Source organism: Schistocerca serialis, chromosome 1 (assembly GCF_023864345.2).
Source record: "Schistocerca serialis cubense isolate TAMUIC-IGC-003099 chromosome 1, iqSchSeri2.2, whole genome shotgun sequence".
Lineage (NCBI taxonomy): Eukaryota > Metazoa > Arthropoda > Insecta > Orthoptera > Acrididae > Schistocerca > Schistocerca serialis.
Genome location: NC_064638.1, coordinates 290,424,555 through 290,449,261, shown reverse-complemented (window position 1 = coordinate 290,449,261; position 24,707 = coordinate 290,424,555). Strand labels below are relative to the sequence as shown.

General features: G+C 39.8%; 1 protein-coding gene across 1 annotated transcript in view; it reads left to right on the top strand.

The window, feature by feature from the left end:
* LOC126467492 (uncharacterized) overlaps positions 1 to 23,691 on the top strand; it is a 209,037-nt gene extending 185,346 nt beyond the window's left edge. The window contains exons 14-17 of the mRNA XM_050096470.1: positions 11,825 to 11,944; positions 15,468 to 15,539; positions 19,187 to 19,329; positions 22,908 to 23,691. Of these exons, the coding sequence (XP_049952427.1) occupies positions 11,825 to 11,944; positions 15,468 to 15,539; positions 19,187 to 19,279 (285 nt within the window). The 3' untranslated portion in view covers positions 19,280 to 19,329; positions 22,908 to 23,691. The remainder of the gene's footprint in view (positions 1 to 11,824; positions 11,945 to 15,467; positions 15,540 to 19,186; positions 19,330 to 22,907) is intronic.
* The last annotated feature ends 1,016 nt before the right edge of the window (positions 23,692 to 24,707 follow it).

Below are 24,707 nucleotides of genomic sequence, written 5' to 3'. Positions count from 1 at the left end.
ATACTGCACAATGATGTCAGGCTTGCTGCCACAGCAATGAGCACCTGCAACAGTGAACTGAAAATTGACATGAATGATTCCAGCAATATGGCTTTCATGTAAATGCCCACAAAACCAAATACTTGGAAACCAAGTAAACCACTGGTTTGATTACAGTAAGCAGTATCACTGTAGAGAAATAAGAACATTTCTGATACCTGGGATCCTCTATGCAAAGCAGTTAGGCACAAATACTGATGAACAACCCAAAATTAGTGTTGTGTGTTTGCAGTGGTCTAAAGTCGTGGAAATTCTAGCTGACAGAAGAATTCCACTCTTAATGCCAAATTGTATTGGACAGTTGTGTAGTGTATTGTTGTGCGCTGCACAACTTGTCACTAATGCTAAAAACTGCTGAGTAATTCCTCCAGCTTGTGTTGGATAACAGAAGTGATTTTGACAATTGTATAAAAAACAGCACCATAAGACAGCAAATCATTGTGAAGCTGGTCATTGGAAAATGCAAGAAAGACACTTTCAGTAGTCATATATAGGTGTGTATAATATTTTAAGCCCCCCCCCATGAACCATGGACCTTGCCGTTGGTGGGGAGGCTTGCGTGCCTCAGCGATACAGATAGCCGTACCGTAGGTACAACCACAACGGAGGGGTATCTGTTGAGAGGCCAGACAAACGTGTGGTTCCTGAAGAGGGGCAGCAGCCTTTTCAGTAGTTGCAAGGGCAACAGTCTGGATGATTGACTGATCTGGCCTTGTAACAATAACCAAAACGGCCTTGCTGTGCTGGTACTGCGAACGGCTGAAAGCAAGGGGAAACTACAGCCGTAATTTTTCCCGAGGGCATGCAGCTTTACTGTATGATTACATGATGATGGCGTCCTCTTGGGTAAAATATTCCGGAGGTAAAATAGTCCCCCATTCGGATCTCCGGGCGGGGACTACTCAAGAGGATGTCGTTATCAGGAGAAAGAAAACTGGCGTTCTACGGATCGGAGCGTGGAACGTCAGATCCCTTAATCGGGCAGGTAGGTTAGAAAATTTAAAAAGGGAAATGGATAGGTTGAAGTTAGATATAGTGGGAATTAGTGAAGTTCGGTGGCAGGAGGAACAAGACTTCTGGTCAGGTGACTACAGGGTTATAAACACAAAATCAAATAGGGGTAATGCAGGAGTAGGTTTAATAATGAATAGGAAAATAGGAATGCGGGTAAGCTACTACAAACAGCACAGTGGACGCATTATTGTGGCCAAGATAGATACGAAGCCCACACCTACTACAGTAGTACAAGTTTATATGCCAACTAGCTCTGCAGATGACGAAGAAATTGAAGAAATGTATGATGAAATAAAAGAAATTATTCAGATTGTGAAGGGAGACGAAAATTTAATAGTCATGGGTGACTGGAATTCGAGTGTAGGAAAAGGGAGAGAAGGAAACATAGTAGGTGAATATGGATTGGGGGACAGAAATGAAAGAGGAAGCCGCCTTGTAGAATTTTGCACAGAGCACAACATAATCATAACTAACACTTGGTTTAAGAATCATGAAAGAAGGTTGTATACATGGAAGAACCCTGGAGATACTAAAAGGTATCAGATAGATTATATAATGGTAAGACAGAGATTTAGGAACCAGGTTTTAAATTGTAAGACATTTCCAGGGGCAGATGTGGACTCTGACCACAATCTATTGGTTATGACCTGTAGATTAAAACTGAAGAAACTGCAAAAAGGTGGGAAATTAAGGAGATGGGACCTGGATAAACTAAAAGAACCAGAGGTTGTACAGACATTCAGGGAGAGCATAAGGGAGCAATTGACAGGAATGGGGGAAATAAATACAGTAGAAGGAGAATGGGTAGCTTTGAGGGATGAAGTAGTGAAGGCAGCAGAGGATCAAGTAGGTAAAAAGACGAGGGCTAGTAGAAATCCTTGGGTAACAGAAGAAATACTGAATTTAATTGATGAAAGGAGAAAATATAAAAATGCAGTAAGTGAAGCAGGCAAAAAGGAATACAAACGTCTCAAAAATGAGATCGACAGGAAGTGCAAAATGGCTAAGCAGGGATGGCTAGAGGACAAATGTAAGGATGTAGAGGCCTATCTCACTAGGGGTAAGATAGATACCGCCTACAGGAAAATTAAAGAGACCTTTGGAGATAAGAGAACGACTTGTATGAATATCAAGAGCTCAGATGGAAACCCAGTTCTAAGCAAAGAAGGGAAAGCAGAAAGATGGAAGGAGTATATAGAGGGTCTATACAAGGGCGATGTACTTGAGGACAATATTATGGAAATGGAAGAGGATGTAGATGAAGATGAAATGGGAGATATGATACTGCGTGAAGAGTTTGACAGAGCACTGAAAGACTTGAGTCGAAACAAGGCCCCCGGAGTAGACAATATTCCATTGGGACTACTGACGGCCGTGGGAGAGCCATTCCTGACAAAACTCTACCATCTGGTGAGCAAGATGTATGAAACAGGCGAAATACCCTCAGACTTCAAGAAGAACATAATAATTCCAATCCCAAAGATAGCAGGTGTTGACAGATGTGAAAATTACCGAACTATCAGCTTAATAAGTCACAGCTGCAAAATACTAACACGAATTCTTTACAGACGAATGGAAAAACTAGTAGAAGCCAACCTCGGGGAAGATCAGTTTGGATTCCGTAGAAACACTGGAACACGTGAGGCAGTACTGACCTTACGACTTATCTTAGAAGAAAGATTAAGGAAAGGCAAACCTACGTTTCTAGCATTTGTAGACTTAGAGAAAGCTTTTGACAATGTTGACTGGAATACTCTCTTTCAAATTCTAAAGGTGGCAGGGGTAAAATACAGGGAGCGAAAGGCTATTTACAATTTGTACAGAAACCAGATGGCAGTTATAAGAGTCGAGGGACATGAAAGGGAAGCAGTGGTTGGGAAGGGAGTAAGACAGGGTTGTAGCCTCTCCCCGATGTTGTTCAATCTGTATATTGAGCAAGCAGTAAAGGAAACAAAAGAAAAATTAGGAGTAGGTATTAAAATTCATGGAGAAGAAATAAAAACTTTGAGGTTCGCCGATGACATTGTAATTCTGTCAGAGACAGCAAAGGACTTGGAAGAGCAGTTGAATGGAATGGACAGTGTCTTGAAAGGAGGATATAAGATGAACATCAACAAAAGCAAAACAAGGATAATGAAATGTAGTCTAATTAAGTTGGGTGATGCTGAGGGAATTAGATTAGGAAATGAGGCACTTAAAGTAGTAAAGGAGTTTTGCTATTTGGGGAGCAAAATAACTGATGATGGTCGAAGTAGAGAGGATATAAAATGTAGGCTGGCTATGGCAAGGAAAGCGTTTCTGAAGAAGAGAAATTTGTTAACATCCAGTATTGATTTAAGTGTCAGGAAATCATTTCTGAAAGTATTCGTATGGAGTGTAGCCATGTATGGAAGTGAAACATGGACGATAAATAGTTTGGACAAGAAGAGAATAGAAGCTTTCGAAATGTGGTGCTACAGAAGAATGCTGAAGATTAGATGGGTAGATCACATAACTAATGAGGAAGTATTGAATAGGATTGGGGAGAAGAGAAGTTTGTGGCACAACTTGACCAGAAGAAGGGATCGGTTGGTAGGACATGTTCTGAGGCATCAAGGGATCACCAATTTAGTATTGGAGGGCAGCGTGGAGGGTAAAAATCGTAGAGGGAGACCAAGAGATGAATACACTAAGCAGATTCAGAAGGATGTAGGTTGCAGTAGGTGCTGGGAGATGAAAAAGCTTGCACAGGATAGAGTAGCATGGAGAGCTGCATCAAACCAGTCTCAGGACTGAAGACCACAACAACAACAATATTTTAAGGTTGGCAGTATTAAGTCTATAAACACACCTGACTTCAGTAGCAGTTCTAGAGGTGATCCATTGTGTCCACAAGAAGGGTTCACCAAGTGAATGAAAAAACCGAGCAACAACTTTTAAGAATCAGTCGTTCTCCAATCACTTTGGTCGTGATTGATCTTGTTCCCGGAAATGGTTGTTCACAGTTCACTGCAGTTGCGAGTCAGTCTCATTCCCCAGAACATTCACTGTTCACTTCATTCAGACTCATTCCTACCTCAGTCTAGCTCCTTTGTTCCTCATTCCTACATCGGTCTATTCAGTCAGTTTTGTTCTTTCTTGTGTAGTCACTTGTTCCAATAATTTTTTGTAATTACGTAACTTATAAAACTTAAGACTATGTACATATTATTTAGGCCACAAAAAGAGAAATGTGCTTATCTCTGTGTCACTTTGATCAAATGTAGAGCACATATATATCACAAGGCAAGTTTTTTGTTTTACTTTGTAGGCTTTCCTGCTGTAATAAGTCTTGAAAGTCTCTTCGGGTTTGCTGCCGGATCCTAAAATCAACTTGACTTGATATTTTGGCAATCCAACTGGTCGCCATCTTCAGGAGATGCTGATGAGTCCCACTGAGAACTGACACCAGGCTGCAAGTCGATGTCCTATATAGGTCACCGTTCAGTACACAGCGCATGCGTCGCCCATCACGGTTGCTGCCTTCCAGGACTGGGAAGTGGTGCCGCCCTTAGTAGAACACTGGCAGCAATGATATATCACATTCAGGGCTGCGCCGAAGAACATTCAATTTTGATGCGGGATGGTACAGGATTCCACGTCCTGCTAAGAGGAAATCTGTTGTCTCTGTTAATTAAATTATCCGCCAACCACTGCTTAAATAGGGAGATGGTATGAAATTTGACGAAACTGTGGTAGTTGCCAACATTTCTGGTATTTGGAACAGTGTTATAAAGAGGCTGGGCATTGCACTGCCGAAATGTGCTTGTGCTTGTGGAACTGCCTGCAAGAAGGGCAGTGTCTCTGGCTCTAATATCTCCTTGATGTAATGGTTGCTGCTCAGACTGCTTACAGTATGTAGTAGGCAAGATTATATGCACACGGCCACCACTGTAGGACAAGTTGATGTGAGACTCATCTGAAGAAACTAAGTTTCTCTACTCAGCACACCTGTGACAGTGTTCACATGCTGATTGCAGTCTGAGGTGTTGGCGATTTCTGGTCAATGGGATTCTACATGCTAGCACACGAGCCACCAGTTCACTCTTCGGGCATACAGCTGCCAAATTGTCAATGGAAATATATCTGCACCAGTTGCAGTGCACCAGTGTTGAGCTAAGGGTGTGGATGACACTGTTCTGTCAGATAAACTTTGCAAGCAAGGTGGCTGTCATCCAGAACTGTGGTCAAATAGTGTATTCTGGTATCCACTCATTGTTGTGTGTGAGTGTCTTCCATCTAGTGGTTCCACGCATGCTCTACAGTGATTGAATGTGGCATAGCACTGACCTATCCAGCCACACAAAAGAAGGCACTGTTGACTTCCGTGCATGTCATCTGTATGCAGTGTTAATCACTTATTATCAGTCCACTGTTTTACACATTCTCCATTTTGAAGTGATTCAGCTCATTCCTTCTGTGTGTTGCAATTTGCACAACAGTAGTGTAAAAGCAATGTTACAGCACTCAAACAATATGAAGATTCTCATCCTGGAAATGAACATATTTGGATATAAACACTATTGTTTTTCAATCAGAGTTTCGTTTGCCTGTTATCAGGAGCTGACCAGGAGAAATAGGATACCAAAAAAAGGGAAACCACTATCAGTATGGGATAGACTCCAGAAAAAAAAGTGATTGACTTTTTTTCTAGTGTTTTAAGTGTCTTATTTGATTTTATGTATTTCACGGAAATCGTTTCAAATTATTTCAATTATTAAAGATTAGTGGCACATATTCTCAGCAACACACATCTTTTCAAAGAAAGGATACAAGAAACTGCAGCTTAATGTATTCATTGGTAAGCGCTTGTTGTTGTGGTGGTGGTCTTTAGTCCAAAGACTGGTTTGATGCAGCTTTCCAGGCTACTCTCTCCTGTGCAAGCCTCATCATCTCCGGGTAACTAGTGTAACCTACGTCCTTCTGAGTCTGCTTAGTGTATTCATCTCTTGGTATCCATCTACGATTTTTACCCCCCACGCTTCCCTCCAGTACTAAATTGGTGATCTCTTGTTGCCTCAGAATGTGCCCTACCAACCGATTCCTTCTTCTATTCAAGATGTGCCACACATTCCTCTTCTCCCCAATTCTTTTCAGTACCTCTTCATTAGTTACTTGATCTACCCATCTGATCTTCAGCATTCTTCTGTAGCACCACATTTCAAAAGCTTCTATTCTCTTCTTGTCTAAAATATTTATCGCCCCATGTTTCACTTTCGTACATGGCTACACTCCATACAAATACTTTCAGAAAAGACTTCCTGACACTTAGATCTATACTTGATATTAATAAATTTCTCTTCTTCAGAAACACTTTTCTTGTCATCGCTAGTCTGTATTTAATATCCTCTCTATTTCGACCCTCATCAGTTATTTTGCTGCTCAAATAGCAAAACTCATTTACTACTTTAAGTTTCCCACTTCCTGATTCCCTCAGCATCACTTGATTTAATTCAACTACATTCCATTATCCTTGTATTGCTTTTGTTGGTGTTCATCTTATAACCTCCTTTCTAGACACTGTACATTCCGTTCAACCGTTCTTCCAATTCCTTCACTGTTTCTGACAAAGCATCAAGGTTTTTATTTTTTCTCCCTGGATTTTAATTCCTGTTCCAGATTTTACTTTTGTTTCCTTTACTCCTTGCTCAGTATACAGATTGAATAACATCGGGGACAGGCTACAGCCCTATCTCATTCCCTTCCCAACCACTGCTTCCCTTTCAAGTCCATACTCTTATAGCTGCCATCTGGCTTCTGTACAAATTGTAAATACTCTTTTGCTCCATATATTTGACCCCTGCCACCTTCAGAATCTGAAAGAGAGTATTCTAGTCAACATTGTCAAAATCTTTGTCTAAGTCTACTAATGCTATACATGTAGGTTTGCCTTTCCTTAACCCATCTTCTAAGATAAGTTCTACAGCAGTATTGCCTCACGTGTTCCTACATTTCTACAGAATCCAAACAGATCTTCTCCGAGGTCAGCTTCTCCCAGTTTTTCCATTCGCCTGTAAAGAATTTGTGTTAGTATTTTGCAACTGTGACTTATTAAACTGATAGTTTGGTAATTTTCACACTTGCCAGCACCTGCTTTCTTTGGAATTGGAATTAGTATATGTTTTTCGTGAAGTCTGAGGGTATTTCGCCTGTCTCATACATGTTGCTCACCAAGTGGAAGAGTTGTCACAGCTGCCTCTCCCAAGGCTACCAGTAGTTCTAACAGAATGTTGTCTACTCCCGGGGGCTTGTTTTGACTTAAGTCTTTCAGTGCTCTGTCAAATTCTTTGTACAGTGTCACATCTCCCATCTCATCTACATCTTCGTCCTCTTAAATTTCCATAGTATTGCCCTCAAGTACATCACCCTTATATAGACCCTCTATATAATCCTTCCATCTTTCTGCTTTCCCTTCTTTGCTTGGGACTGGTTTTCCATGTGAGCTCTTGATATTAATACACATGGTTCTATTTTCTCCAAAGGTCTCTTTAATTTTCCTGTATGTGGCATCTGTCTTATCCCTAATGACAAATGCTTCTACATCCATGCATTTGTCCTCTACATCCATACATTTGTGCCCTAGCCATACCCTCGTATCCATTTTCCACTTCCTGTCAATCTCATTTTTGAGACATTTGTATTCCTTTTTGCCTGGCTTCATTTACTGCATTTTTATATATTCTCCTTTCATCAGTTAAATCAAATACCTCTTGTCTACTAGTTCTCATCTTTTTACCTACTTGATCCTCTGCTGCCTTCACTCTCTCATCTCTTAATGCTACCCATTCTTCTTCCACTGTATTTCTTTTCCTGTGTTATTGGCAGTCGTTCCATAATGCTCCCTCTGAAACTATCTACAACCCCTGGTTCTTTCAATTTATCAAGGTCACATCTCCTAAAATTCCTACCTTTTTGCAGTTTCTTCAGTTTTTATCTACAGTTCATGACCAGTAAATTGTGGTCAGAGTCCTCATCTGCCCCTGGAAATGTCTGACAATTTAAAACCTGGTTCCTAAATCTCTGCCTTACCATTATATAATCAAACTGGAACGTTCCGGTGTCTCCAGGTCTCTTCCATGTATACAACCCCTTTTCATGATTCTTAAGCCAAGTGTTATCTGTAATTAAGTTACGCTGTGTGCAAAATTATACCAGGCAGATTTCTCTTTCATTCCTTACTCCCAGTCCATATTCACCTACTACTTTTCCTTCTCTTCGTTTTCCTGCTATTGAATTCCAGTCCTGCAGGACTATTAAATTTTCATCTCCCTTAACTATCTGAATAATTTGTTTTATCTTATGTTATATTTCCTCAGTCTCTTCATCATCTGCGAAGCTATTTGGCATATAAACTTGTACTACTGTGGTCAGTGTGGGCTTTGTGTCTATATTGGCTACAGTAATGCATTCACTATGCTGTTCATAGTAGCTTATCCGTGATCCTATAGCTTATGTGCAGTCGTATTTTTTTTTATTCATTATTAAACCTACTCCTGCTGACTTTGTACTTATAACCCTTTAAGTGCTTAGTAATAGGTTATTGGAAAACGCATTACTGATCTTAATTTTTGTAGGTTTTAAGTAAGAGATAACATAGTAGATAGGTATGCATGAAATATAAAAACATTAATCACACTTTGTTGAATCATTTAGTTATTTCTTAGAGGACTATCAATGAAAGAAGGTGTATACATGGTAAGGTTGATAAATATAATGTAAACACAGTAATAACAGTTTGTCAGTATAGATAACGAAAGAATCTCAAGTAATTTGATGTGGAAATTACTTCAGATCTTACGAAAATGAGCTCCCCATCCAGGCCGTAAAGGCCCAAGGGATGTTTACCAGCCACCATATCATCCTCTGCGTTGAGGTGTCATACAGAGGCTCTATGGAGGTGTATGTGGTCAGCACACTGCTCTCCTGGCCATTTTACAGGCTTTCCAGACCTTGGAGGTGCTACTACTCAGCCAAGTAGCTTCCCAGTTAGCAATGTGAGGCTAAATGCGGCTGGTACCAGTCCTCCCAGTATTAGGAACTGAGTGTGGGCACTCCGCATGGCAGCCGTCTACACTGATCACTCAACTATGGTGGCAGACATCAGATCTTACAGCATAATCAAAATCCATCTCCAGTGGCTCATTACAAAAAATGATATTGGACCTTAAGAAGTACATTAAGGAGCGTAAGAGTATGGCCTTTGTATGGAGGACACACGTCCGAAAATACAATGTTCTGAGTCATTCATAGCTTGAAATTATGAGACAACTTCTCCGCTGAATATGCTGTTTATGACCGGTAGAGTATTGACTGTTTAAATGGCAGAATTGCAATTTAAAAAATGAGGCCATTAGATGTGTCTTGTGTGTCAGTTAACACAGGCATTTAATTGTGTAGGCCTACATATAAATTAAAGCAAATGGAATTAAAAGTAATACTAAAGTAAAATACAAGTTAAGCTCAAACAGAGAGTTATGTAAGAAAGCTAACCGATGTACTGAGGGAAAGAAGACTACAGTTTTGTGGCCACATATACAGAATGGATAATAACAGACCAACCAAGCAGATCTTCTATATACTAAAGAGCCACAAATCCAAACCCACATGGTTAATTGAAATTTAAAAAGATATGAAAAACACAGGGATTAGAATGAGCATAATTGATAACAGAATACTTTTCAGAGAAACAACACAAAAGGCAGGATTTCAGGAAAGAAGGATGCCTGCAAAAGGAAGAAAGTGGACCCAGCAAGAAAATGAATGACACTCTCAAGAATGAAATAAGTCCGGGAGCAACAAAAATTAAATACAAAGATGGAAAACCAAAGTTGATTTATCACACCCTCCAAAAGGGCTACTCAAACAAATAAATAAAACAACATTTGGAATTAATTGTAAAGCATTGTCATGTTGATTGATATTTAAATATAAAATAATATCACACAATAGTCTAACAAGAACTGAACTTACACTCCTCCTAGGTCTCATACTATAGTATGTTCAAAATTACTTTTGGTTTGACAGCTACGGTAGGAAGTAAGGGGAGGGTGGGGGCAGGGGAGTGGGCAGTTGCAGCCCATGTAGGAGGTATGGACCGCATTCCTCCAATCCCACAATACCTGTAAGTGCAGCAGACACCCAAAGTTTGCAAACCTTGGTGCCACCGCCACAACACTTCGTGCTTGCACTGTGTGGTTTTGTTTGATGTCTTTTTTTTTTTTTTACTGCAGCAGACCTTATCAGCAACACACTTCAAATGAATTTCACTGCAGGAATTTAGTCTGTATCACACAAAATAATTACTAAGTGTATTTACAGTATAATTACTGTAATACTGAAATAATATTGTTTGTATTGCCTTTTCTCTATTCTTTAATGCTACCTTGCATATATAATATACATTTTCTCACTGCAATGAACACACACAAATCTTATATTTTGTCATGTTAGAAATAAATAGGCAGATAAGAAAAATTCATAACGGGTTAATGATAAACTTAGCAACCCAGTTCCCATAACAAAACCATACAAGTGACTGCTTAGTACTTGATGCGCAAGCAGACCATAGTGTGTCATATTTTAACAGAAATACCTCATGTTAGAAAAACTGTGACAGACTTCTGGTTTGAAGTAGATGAAAACTTGATGTATTCTTAAGATTTCATTCACATATTGCGTTAGTGTAACTTTAATAACAAAGAAGTTTCCTACATTCTGAAAATTAAGTAACATCGTCGGAAAATTCATTCTCATAAAGTGCCCATATCACAGTTCTGTTTGCACTGTTTCTCTGGAGTGGTAACACTGTGAGTAAAACAGAAAACACTATACATCTGATATTAAGGACAGTGGGTAAGCTGTCACAAAAGATGCATATTCACACTGTCTTGCAGAAATTGAAGGCTACTACTTTTGTTTGGAAAATTCTCAATAACTGGGACTGACTGTACACTGAACTTTTTATTTTGTGTAATTATTATCCTCAACCCCATATGTGTTAATATTTAGTTCAGGCATAAAAAATATTTTAATGCAAAATCAAATCATCAGAAGCATACGTGACATTAATTTTACTAGCATCGCAATGCACATTGACAACATAGTAGCAGTATTCATGTTAAGACACCACCATAAACTACTTCCAGAATGAATCTTTCCCACTCCGCAATGGAGTTAACATTGTTTTGAAACCTTGTAGCAGATTAAAACTCAAACCGCAAATCTGGCATTGCCCAGGCAGTACTCTTACTGACTGGGATACCCAGCATAACTCATGACCTGGCATCCCAGCTTTATTTCTGCCACAACTTCTCCATTACTTTTCAGAATTTGAAGAAGATCTCATTCATATCTTGTTGGATTAGTGCTCCTGGAAGAAAAGGTACTGGGAACATATGGTGTGGGGGATTGTTTCCAGAGTGAACCTTTCATTCTGCTATGGAATGTGCACTGTTTTTCAAACTTAATGGTAGATTAAAACTATGTTATACATTGGGACTCGAACCCAGAATCTTTACTTTTGGGGGCAATGGTCTCATAGCTCCCCATTACCAAGTAAAAAATTCTGCTTCAATAAATAAGCAAGCTGCCAAAGTGATGTCACATTGAAAGGCACACACTAGACTGGTTATCACATAACATGTACTGATTAATTGTTACTGTTATTTTAATTTTTGCATTTTATAGTTCTACTTGTTGTTATCACATGCACACACATTCGAACTATGAATGTTTAATGTTTCTGTGTTTGCAGAGTGGCGCAGAAGTTTATCGATTGACAGCAGGTGTTGGCGTAGTAGTCTGTTTACGACTCTTTAGGAACCTGCTCTTTGCTGGCTGTTACGATGGTTTCATCTATATATACAATTTACAGGTTTGTGATATATTTTACTGTGGAGTGTATAATCAGAATCTGTAGTTTTTTTTAATTTTGTGTAAAAAAAGCTTGTTAAAATTTAACTTTTTATATGATCTGAATTTTTAAAACATTTGCGTATAAACATATATGATTATAAATCACCATTCACCATTTAGAAGAGGCACTGAGTTGGGGAAAGAGAGAATACACACACAAAGTTTTCCATTCATGTATACATATAAAAAAGCCAATTTCTTCTTTACTATTAAAAACAGTCTTGATAACAATTTATTTAGTACGGTGACTAGTTTCGACCACTACTGTGGTCATCTTCAGACCAATGAGTAAGAACCTCCTTCTGCTAGAGAATCACTCTGAAGATGACCACAGTAGTGGTCGAAACCGGTCACCGTACTAAATAAATTGTGATCAAGACTGTTTTTAATAGTAAATATTTGTAACATATTTATCACTGTCACTCCCATAATGTATTCAAAAAAAAATTTCTTCTTTAATAATAATTATAACAACAACAACAACAACAACAATAATAATAATAATAATTCATTGAGATTCTTAATATAGGTGTCTTTTAGTGTGTAGTATATAATCCATTGTTTTATATGGCCCACAAACTTGCAAAGAATTGCAGCAACAGTCAAGGAAGAAGAGTTGTTCTATAGGCATATTAAGCTGCATACATACTGTCACAGGAAACAATTTTCTGTTGCAAACATGTTTCCTACACCGATTTGCAACATATTCGCAACTTTGTTTCTTGTTAAGGTCACTTTTCACGTTGGTAGCAAACATTTCTCATGGTGTATTCACATCATCTGCAATGCCATTTTCCATTGTTATTTGTATTGTGTGCTACATTATGTCTAGTGATGAGGAAACTGATTTGGTATGTAGTGGCGCACTATTAACACTCAAATATTCAAACAAACGAAAAGAAAGGCGATGTTGTCAATGGTGGACAAAAACAATCTATAGAAGAGCTGGCAGAATGACTTGGTACTGGAGCTGAACATGGAGATGGCTCTGTGTTCTGTAACTTAACTTCAGTGTTGTCCACTGATTCTGAAATCGTGGCAAATAAGGTAACATCATTTGTAATAAATAAATAATCTCTCTCTCTCTCTCTCTCTCTCTCTCTCTCTCTCTCTCTCTCGCACGCGCGCCAACACACACACACACACACACACACACACACACACACACACACAAAAGATTTGAAAACAACTATTCCAGTCAACCAGAGAACTTGTTTTTCTACTTTGTTTTTTTGACAATGAGAGATTCATTTCAGTCTTGTTTATTTGTTTCTTATTTCAAATCCAGTTGTATCTGAAATAGCTTGTGGATACCTGATGGAAGTTCTGAAGCATTATGTAATGACAGTTAAATGAAAAACATTGTTAAATATCAAACAATGGCAACTGTGGTCTGAACTACCAGAGATGACATTCATGTGTGTGAGTTGTGCTTGCTTGTGTGAATGAACATGTATGTGTTTCTTTTTATGAAGAAGACAGCGACTGAAACCTAATCTATAAATATCTTTTAATTGTGTCTGTCTGCAACTTAACATGTCACCTTTATGGTAAATAGCTATCTGTCTTTCCTTACATTGTTAAATATGTATTTTATCAAATTTTCTTTTAAAAACTGAATTTATATTGCCAAAATACATGACTGTGTTCCTTGGTATCTATGTTGCTTATGAATGTGACAGGGAAATCGACACAAGTTTTTGAAGGAAGAGCACATTCACATATTGTTTCATCAGTGCCTCCTGTATTTATGGCAGTTTCTTCAGCATGCAAGTCACATGCTGATCATTGGCTTAGGCTTCATCATTATCTTTATTGTCCTGCATTGGAATAATTTGGTAAGCGATTGGGAAGGGGCATTGCAGCCGCCTTGCTTTCTAACCATTCATTTTAATTTTTTCTGTGGAGATAATGATGTTACAGAAGAGCCAGCACCTACTCTCAATATCAAGTCTTCCAAAACTTGTAATAAAATTAATTTCTTTCAGATGCTGGTGACTGAAAACAACTGGCGTGAAAAAGTGTGTGTATTCTCATAGGTACTTCACTTTCCCGTTGTGTGAGAGCAGTTGATGGAAAACACATATTGTCACAGTGCCCTGTTGCCTTATGAGAATGAGTTCTGCAGTTACAAGGGGTCATTTATCATTGTGCTACTTGCTGTCATTGACAGCTGTGACAACATTTTCCATTACAGGAAAACATTATGAAACCTTATCCAGGGAGGCATGTTCAAGGTTCAAAAGAAAGAACTGTTAATTTCTGATTGTCTAGGGCTAGAACAGTTGGAGAGAACACATTTGGTATTATGGTTTCAGTTTCTGCATCTTCCAAAAATCTATGTTGTCGCAACCTGAGAAGGCACAAATTTTCACCCTTACAGGTATGTTTGAGTCTATAATTTCTTAAGGCAAAATGCTGCAGTGAGGAACCAATATACTTCACAAGGAAGCTATGATTCATACGATTTAAGGAAAGATGAGATGATCCCAGGCACACAGAGATGAGATGGTACTGTATTAGTTTTTCCTGCACTCCAAAACATAATACTCAAAACTTTTAACTCATATAAACAAATCTGTGACTAGTTTACAGATTATTTTTTAAGTCTATAAGGAAGCGTACCATGGCAAAATAACTGCGGATGATTGATACTGTAGTGTATAAAATACAAATTGAAGATAAGCAATCATAATTTTTTATATCTCTTTGTCGATGGTGTCTGTATTTTTACCCTTTGAACATCATTGAGAAACTGCAGCAGGAGATAACTGAATCATTTAGATTTGTATACAGTGTGTGTACCATTGGCCAATTTTTTTACTACAGTATTTTCTACTTTTATGCCCTCCCATCAGTATTGCATGAAAAGTGATTGGATTTTGTTCTTGAAGCTGTTGCCAAGAACAGTAGCAGTTTTCTCCAGAGAGATATTTTTTATTACTGTTCTTATACCTCTTACATTGAACATTCCACGGGCACTCTTGTGCGTGTTACAGCAATACCAACTCCAGTGTCTGTTGTCTTGTCCACTCCATTATTTGCAAAACAAACTCAATAGTTGCACATGAAAACACACCACAAAATATAAATATATGCTTGTGCCATGCAGCGGTGGTGTTCGGTAGGTGGCTAGTAACATTGTTTACTTTGATGTGCACTGACGCTGCTATTGTTAGCTGTTTCCGTGTTTCAAAACATGTTGCAAACATCAGACGCAAAGTAGTAGCTGAAATCATGATATGAAACACAGTTAGAAACATATTTGGAACACAGTGTGAAAATGGCTTTATTCCTAATCTCTGTTTATGTCCTTCCTGTATGTATTAAACACAATTAATTTATCTTAGTGCAGCATATGGTATTTGCATAGAAAAATTGATTCATCCATTTGTTTTGTTGTAAATTACAATAATTCAATTTTTCAGCTGAATGCTTGTAACAAAAATTCTTGATCATAATGCTTCCCCTTGGTTTTCCAGGACAAGGCACTTCTGTCAAGAATTCCTGGACCAGGGAGGATGATCTTCTGCATGGAAGTTGTGAAGAACAGGGTAAATTTTAATGTGACGTGTATATATTTCTCTAAATACTTTTTGTTAGTAAGATTTCAGTTAATCCCCTGTGTTTAAACATTTTTTAATTAGTTTAATGTGAGCTGCAAAGGTGGTGCAGTGAGTATCACATTGCACTTGCATTCAGGACGATGGCATTTCAAATTCCCATCTGCCCATCCTCTTTTTTTTTTCCCCCCCACTAAATCATTTAAGACAAACAGAAAGGACATGGTCAGTTTTGCTCCCTATCTGTCCCCCATTCTGAACTTGTTCTCCACGTCTCATGACCTCGTTGTAGACAGGGCACTAAACCCTAATCTTCCTTCTGTTACTTGGAGGATACTGATATAATAAACAATAATTGAAGACTTTTGATTGTAGCAATAGATGTGCTGTTATGTTAGCATATTTTGCTTTTTGTGTTATGGAATCCGTGTTCATTGCATCCACTACGTGTAGATTTTGGAATAACATAATTAGTGGTGCTTTGTGTTATGCTTCATGAACGGCCAATTAGTAGAAGGTTAATATCTGTAGTCTTCAGTCATTACACATTCACTTTTGTATTAAAGTTGTTTCCGTGCTTAATCCCAAATATATCAATCACAAACATCCAGCCTTCAGTGAATTGGTGTCCAGTAATCAAGCACACAAGTTCACTGAAGGATTAACAATTATTGTAAGCATGTAAATGTGAGTGACCTGTTTCACTGTAGATAAGGAGTATTTCTTCATAAAAATTAATTAGATTCCAAACCCATTAGCAAACAAAAATTGTGCAACAGTGCCATACTCCAGGGCTGTAAATCTACATGGAGAGGCAGTTATATTGCAGCTGCTGTTTCGCTTAAGTAAATATTGGTTGTCTGTTCTTGAATGTCATTAATTATCACAAGAATAATACTGCAGTCAACTGGTGATAGCCCCAAGTGCCTCATACAGACTTCTAATACTTTGACATGTATTTATAGTTCATGTAAAGTTATGCAATGGGATATACATCTGTGGAATTGATTTTCACACAGGAAATTATACTCTATTAAATTTTAAGGATGATAAGGGAATTTACACCGTATTTTTTGTATGAATGCATGGTTTCATGGCAATATGAATTATTAAAATTTTTTCTTTCTCAGGCTTCCAGCCACATCAGGTGGTTAAAATCCCATGAGCTTTCAACCAAGCTCTCCTCATTCATTGTCAAGTGGTAAGAATGACTGCTATGTTGCCATGGCCGCGTCGTTATATAGTCGCACTGCTGGCTGTGACTTCACTAGTGCTCTCCTCCTCGCCGTATATGGTAATGTTTTCGCCCCGCGTCCGTTGCGCCTGTTTTTAACCTCGCGATGACCAGGTCCCAGGCTGTGCTGAGCTGCAAATCGCTATCCTTGTTGATGGTGTTTTCAGAGTTTTTTTTTATTTCAATAGCTTCTTTTATGACACTATTCCAAAATCCCTTCGTCCTCATAACGACAGATATTTCGTCGAATAGAATTCGATGTCTGTTTTCTAAGGGGTGTTCTGCCACGGCTGATTTTTCTGAATAGCGTAGGCGTAAGCACCTCTCGTGTTCCGTCTCACGTTGCTCCACAGTGCGTACTGTTTGGTCGACGTAGTAACAGCCACACTGACATGGTATCTTGTACACTCCAGGCGTTCTAAGCCCTAGATCATCCTTCACAAGCCTCATCAGCTGTCGAATTTTTGCTGGGGGCCTGAACACGGATGAAATGTTATATCTCTTCGGGAGCTGGCTAACTTTACCCAACACCGTACCACAGAAAGGCAAAAACACAAGTTTCTTGCTTGCTTCTTCAGTGGTGTTCTCTACTCTGTTGGTGTGTTTCTTGCTTGTCACACCAGATATAGCCTGTGACACCTGTCCGTGGCTGTACCCATTTTCCCGGAAGACTTTTCGGAGGTGGCTCAGTTCTAGTGGCAGACTTTCAGCGTCTGAGACGACTTTAGCATGATAGATGAGGGTATTCAGAACGCCAAGTTTTTGTGCCGAATGGGAGTGTGCAGATACCGATCTGTGTGTGTCGGTTTCCTTTAGACACTGTGGCTGAGGTGCCCATTGATTGGTTTGCCATCGAACAAGGACGTCAAGGAAGGGCAATGCACCATCTGTTTCGACTTTTATCGTTAACTTGATGTTGCAGTGAATACTGTTCAATTGTTCCAAGAATTCTCCCAGTTTTTCACGACCATGGGGCCAGATGATAAAAATGTCATCGACGTAACGATAAAAGCAACTTGGCTTAGCTGGAGCCGTGTCCGAGGCAATGTCTTCAAATTTTTTCATAAAAAGGTTGACCATGGATGGAGCTAATGGGCTTCCCATAGCCATACCGTCCAACTGGTCGAAATACTATGTAGGAAATACGACAATGTCAATGTGTGCTTAAACAGCCCCACAATTGTGCATCAAATCATTGAGAGAGAAGATCTATACAGTCTTTGACTGGAACACGTGTAAACAGGGAGACCTCATCCAAACTAACCATTATATCTCCTTGACTAAGATGCAGTTGTTTAATTCTGTTGATTAAGTCGTCGGTGTTCTTGATGCGATGCACACGACGACACACATGCAGCACAAAGAGGCTGGCCAGGTGTTTTGCCAATCTGTAAGTGGGTGCCCAATGGATTCTCCTCTTCCTCTTCATCCCATTGTGAACACCACAGTGATGTCACAGCCAGCAGTGCGACTATATAACGACGCGGTGACGGCAACACAGCAGTCATTCTTACCACTTGACAATGTCTGAGGAGAGCTCGGTCGAAGCTCAAGGGATTTATCCACCTGACACGGCTGGAAGCCTGAGAAAATTTTATTAAACTGTATTTTTTATCTGGCACTGAGTAAAGATGATTGAGTTACATACAGGTAATAGAAAATGAGCAGCCACAATTAACTCTGGGTACAAAGAACAGATAATTCTATATGTGTGGATATTCCTCAAATATATGATGGTGAAGGAAGCTGATAGAGAATTGTGTTCTTATGTGACTTAGAAGGCTGAATGGTGGTGGTCAACAACAGTCCTCACAAAAACTCACAGAAGAAGATATTAATGTATTCATTTTATACTCAGACAAAATGTCTATACAAAATGAGACTAGTAAGAATGAAGAATCCAATTTTGTCTCAACACAGTATTTCAAATAGTATTTATATTTTTTATATACTTAGCATTTAAACACTCTCAGCAGCACTAACCTAACTGGTCACATAGGTCTAATTATTGTTTTACTACTTTTGGTCCACTCTCTCATAGGATTTACATTGTGCACATTTCATAATCCTCTGTTGCACTACTGCAAAATTGTTTAGTTGTTATAATTAATGTTGTGTTACAGGTGATGTGTGTGTGAATGTGTGTGTGTGTGTGTGTGTGTGAAATAAATTCACTGTATTACCTGCACTCTCATCCAGTATGTATTAGGTGCTCATGTTAACCTTATGGACAGATTTATACAATGTAAAAAAATGTTCATTTAACTACTATATCATAATGTTAGACCAGTCCTCTTGCATCTGGGTAGATGCACATAGGAAAAATTTGAAAGAAAATCTGATGTGTGAATATTTGCCTGACAGTTAACTATGAGAAACTAAAATGTTATAAACATAATTTCAGGTCATAGCATCAAGTAAAGCAAACAACAGACTAGAGGCTTGGAGCTTTCCACCTGAAATCAGAAAATATATGAAAGACATTAGGCACCGTTGATTGTGCATTCCATTGCTGTGTTGAGAATTTTACACTTCAGCATTGTAAAGGTATTTATGTCAATTTCAAAATGAAAATCATATTTTAATTTCAGAAAAACATGTGTTGTTTATATGCATTATTTTAAAGAACAGTATCTCCAAAATGAAACAAATCAAACCGATAAAGCTGTGACTTTCATGCAACAGTAGACAAAAATAGGTACATCCGCTATGTAATAATATTGTTTATCTTTATTTGATCGTAGTTCAAATTTATTTTTCCTGTTTATTTATCACAGTGTGAGACACACAATCAAACACAAACATACACATGAAATTCAAGCTTTCGCAACAAACTGTTGCCTCATCAGGAAAGAGGGAAGGAGAGGGAGAGGGTAAGGAGGAGTCATTCCAATCCCGGGAGCGGGAAGACTTACCTTAGGGGGAAAAAAGGGCTATACACTCGCGCGCGCGCGCACACACACACACACACACACACACACACACACACACACACACACACACACATATCCATCCTCACATACACAGACACAAGCAGACATTTGTAAAGGCAAAGAGTTTGGGCAGAGATGTCAGTCCGCCTCAACTGACATCTCTGCCCAGACATATGTCTGCTTGTGTCTGTGTATGTGCGGATGGATATGTGTGTGTGCGAGTGTATACCCCTTCTTTCCCCCTAAGGTAAGTCTTTCCGCTCTCGGGGTTGGAATGACTCCTTACCCTCTCCCTTAAAACCCACATCCTTCTGTCTTTCCCTCTCCTTCCCTCTTTCATGATGAGCAACAGTTTGTTGCGAAAGCTTGAATTTCATGTGTGTGTTTGTGTTTGTTTGTGTAGCTCCATTCATTGACATATGGTCACGACACACTACAAATACGTAGAAAAACTCATAAAGTTTTGTTCGGCTGAAGCCGCACTTCAGGTTTCTGCCGCCAGAGCGCTTGAGAGCGCAGGGAGACAAAATGGCGACAGGAGCCGAGAAAGCGTATGTCGTGCTTGAAATGCACTCACATCAGTCAGTCATAACAGTGCAACGATACTTGAGGACGAAGTTCAACAAAGATCCACCAACTGCTAACTTCATTCGGCGATGGTATGGGCAGTTTAAAGCTTCTGGATGCCTCTGTAAGGGGAAATCAATGGGTCGGCCTGCAGTGAGTGAAGAAACGGTTGAACGTGTGTGGGCAAGTTTCACGCGTAGCCCGCGTAAGTCGACGAATAAAGCAAGCAGGGAGCTAAACGTACCACAGGATGGTGCTCCACCGCACTTCCATCGTGATGTTCGGCATTTCTTAAACAGGAGATTGGAAAACCGATGGATCGGTCGTGGTGGAGATCATGATCAGCAATTCATGTCATGGCCTCCACGCTCTCCCGACTTAACCCCATGCAATTTCTTTCTTTGGGGTTATGTGAAAGATTCAGTGTTTAAACCTCCTCTACCAAGAAATGTACCAGAACTGTGAGCTCGCATCAACGATGCTTTCGAACTCATTGATGGGGACATGCTGCGCCGAGTGTGGGAGGAACTTGATTATCGGCTTGATGTCTGCCGAATCACTAAAGGGGCACATATCGAACATTTGTGAATGCCTAAAAAAACTTTTTGAGTTTTTTTATGTGTGTGCAAAGCATTGTGAAAATATCTCAAATAATAAAGTTATTGTAGAGCTGTGAAATCGCTTCAATCATTTGTAATAACCCTGTATATATACACTCCTGGAAATGGAAAAAAGAACACATTGACACCGGTGTGTCAGACCCACCATACTTGCTCCGGACACTGCGAGAGGGCTGTACAAGCAATGATCACACGCACGGCACAGCGGACACACCAGGAACCGCGGTGTTGGCCGTCGAATGGCGCTAGCTGCGCAGCATTTGTGCACCGCTGCCGTCAGTGTCAGCCAGTTTGCCGTGGCATACGGAGCTCCATCGCAGTCTTTAACACTAGTAGCATGCCGCGACAGCGTGGACGTGAACTGTATGTGCAGTTGACGGACTTTGAGCGAGGGCGTATAGTGGGCATGCGGGATGCCGGGTGGACGTACCGCCGAATTGCTCAACACGTGGGGCGTGAGGTCTCCACAGTACATCGATGTTGTCGCCAGTGGTCGCCGGAAGGTGCACGTGCCCGTCAACCTGGGACCGGACCGCAGCGACGCACGGATGCACGCCAAGACCATAGGATCCTATGCAGTGCCGTAGGGAACCGCACCGCCACTTCCCAGCAAATTAGGGACACTGTTGCTCCTGGGGTATCGGCGAGGACCATTCGCAACCGTCTCCATGAAGCTGGGCTACGGTCCCGCACACCGTTAGGCCGTCTTCCGCTCACGCCCCAACATCGTGCAGCCCGCCTCCAGTGGTGTCGCGACAGGCGTGAATGGAGGGACGAATGGAGACGTGTCGTCTTCAGCGATGAGAGTCGCTTCTGCCTTGGTGCCAATGATGGTCGTATGCGTGTTTGGCGCCGTGCAGGTGAGCGCCACAATCAGGACTGCATACGACCGAGGCACACAGGGCCAACACCCGGCATCATGGTGTGGGGAGCAATCTCCTACACTGGCCGTACACCACTGGTGATCGTCGAGGGGACACTGAATAGTGCACGGTACATCCAAACCGTCATCGAACCCATCGTTCTACCATTCCTAGACCGGCAAGGGAACTTGCTGTTCCAACAGGACAATGCACGTCCGCATGTATCCCGTGCCACCCAACGTGCTCTAGAAGGTGTAAGTCAACTACCCTGGCCAGCAAGATCTCCGGATCTGTCCCCCATTGAGCATGTTTGGGACTGGATGAAGCGTCGTCTCACGCGGTCTGCACGTCCAGCACGAACGCTGGTCCAACTGAGGCGCCAGGTGGAAATGGCATGGCAAGCCGTTCCACAGGACTACATCCAGCATCTCTACGATCGTCTCCATGGGAGAACAGCAGCCTGCATTGCTGCGAAAGGTGGATATACACTGTACGAGTGCCGACATTGTGCATGCTCTGTTGCCTGTGTCTATGTGCCTGTGGTTCTGTCAGTGTGATCATGTGATGTATCTGACCCCAGGAATGTGTCAATAAAGTTTCCCCTTCCTGGGACAATGAATTCACGGTGTTCTTATTTCAATTTCCAGGAGTGTATATGCCATATTTGTCATACTGGTACTGTAACTTTAAGTCAAGGTAAAACGTCCCCACAACAAAGTATGTTATAAAGCTGAATTGAAAGTGTCTTGTGTCATATCAGCATTTTTTGTCAAACTGACTACAGGCCTTGAAAGGGAGAGCCAACAAAATAAAACACTATGCAAAGTAATTGTCTGTTCATCAAAGAAATGGGGGTACGAGTATCAAAACCATATCCTCAACAGTGCATCAGTTATCGAAACACTGCTCAAATGAAATATTCCCATCTATCTAAACGTTTATTTCACTTCCATCCATTAGTTCCTGAAAGTAGGGGTATAGGGGGGTGGGGGGTGGGGGATGCACAGGAAGAAGGAATCTAGATGTACGGTGTTCTTGTTCACTAACACGCTTCCGGAACTGATAACAGTGAATGAAAATTAAACACAATGTGAAGCTGACTCACATATTATTTAACTAATTTACTTCTATTTCTGTTACAGGTGTTACCTAACATGTAAAGATGATGGCCATTGCTGATCGTCAGTCGAGCTGTTCTCCAGGGATATGAATTTCAGAGAAGTCTCTTGACTGGTTTTAACTTATTTTATGACTCCTACCTAATATTTTCATTGAAGAAATGCCATTATTTCCAATGACTCGCCTGAGTGCTATTTTGTTTAACTAGGTGGTCAAGAATCTCAGTTCAGTGACTATAAATGTACTAAATTTGTGTGTTTGTGCAGTTGTTGCTATTGTGAGACCAGTTATGAAGAAAAAGTACTATCTTTAAGCATAAACACTGTTTGATACTGATATACAAATGTACAAAGTGTGCATAGTTTTGATTAAATTTATAAAATGGGGTAGGTTCTCTCTCATAAAGTGTAGATATTTCTGATACTTGTGAATATACATCTTTAACAAAATGTAAAAGATAAGCTTGTGGATATGTGGGATTTAATCAGTACATCAAAAAGTTTGTTACTTCATCGACATTTTAAATGTTTTTCATTTCTTGATTGCATGTTATTTTAGCATTGTCATTTCTTTTCAGTTGGAATGCTTGGTTTCAGAAACCATTTTTATGTTAAAAAACTATTGTGGAATTTAAATTCATTCCATGTTTCACACAGAAAATGCTGCATATTGAGCAGTTACGTATTAACTCTGCAGTGGGAGGGATTTTGATTTTTTACAGTGAAACACACAAGCTTTCTTATGAACAAACAAACAAAAAAATTGTTTATGTTTGACAGGTTAAAATACTTTTAAAGACATTTTGTCCATGACCATTGTGATATGTATTTTGTTTTTGAAACCATTTTTTTTTTTTTTTTAATTATGCCTTATGAGTTGACCTTTCTTCATGAACGATTTTTATTTTCATAAGAGAAAAGTCATGGGTTGCTTATCCTGCACAGAGAAATGAGCTATTATTTTGATTTACTGGTGTTTAATATCTTACAAAAACCTGAATGATTACATTGATTTCACTGATAAATCAATAATTAGGTAAGTAGTACTATCCATTTGGAAATTCTGAATTTATATGAACCGTTGGTAATATACAACTCATTTAATTTTAAACGCATTCATGAAATGTGGTTACAATCTTGACCAGTTTCATCCATACATTGGCCGTCTTCAGAATTCATATTCTGAAGATTACCAACGTATCCTGTCCGTCCAAAATGTTTTCAGGCTAGACTAATAAAAACTAGAGAAAAGTTAAGATGTTGGTTGTAATGATTCAGATGTTCTGCATCGTCCCCCCACCCTCCCCCTCCCCAACATTCATACCACCATGTAAAACTGTCAAGAAAGTTCTTCTGTGGGATGTTGTTCTACTTGTGCATCACATTGGCTTGGCTTGAGTAATTGTATGGATTAAAAAAACTATTCATGAAGCCATAGCACGAGAAAACACATATAAATGTCGAGGAAACATGCAAGCTTTTGAAACTAGTGACTCATCCTTCTGGCAGAAGCATTAAAGCAGAAGGAAGAGAGTTGAAGGAAAATTATTGGGGGTGGCTTAGGAATGAGGAGAGCTACGAAAAAGTTGCCCAGAACACCAGCTCGGAGGAGACTCACCATACAGAATGAGAAGGAAAAACTGTGTATTGTGGACTGCACTGTACGAGATTTGAGATTGAGGCTTTCAAATCTCATCTGGTGTGGTCCCATTCAGTCTTTTCTTCTCGTCCTGTTCAGAAAGTCTCCCCTGCCTTTGGGGCTCTGCGTGACTTTTTTGCAACTCTCCCCATGTCCTAAACCATGCCAGTCCTTTTCCTTCATTC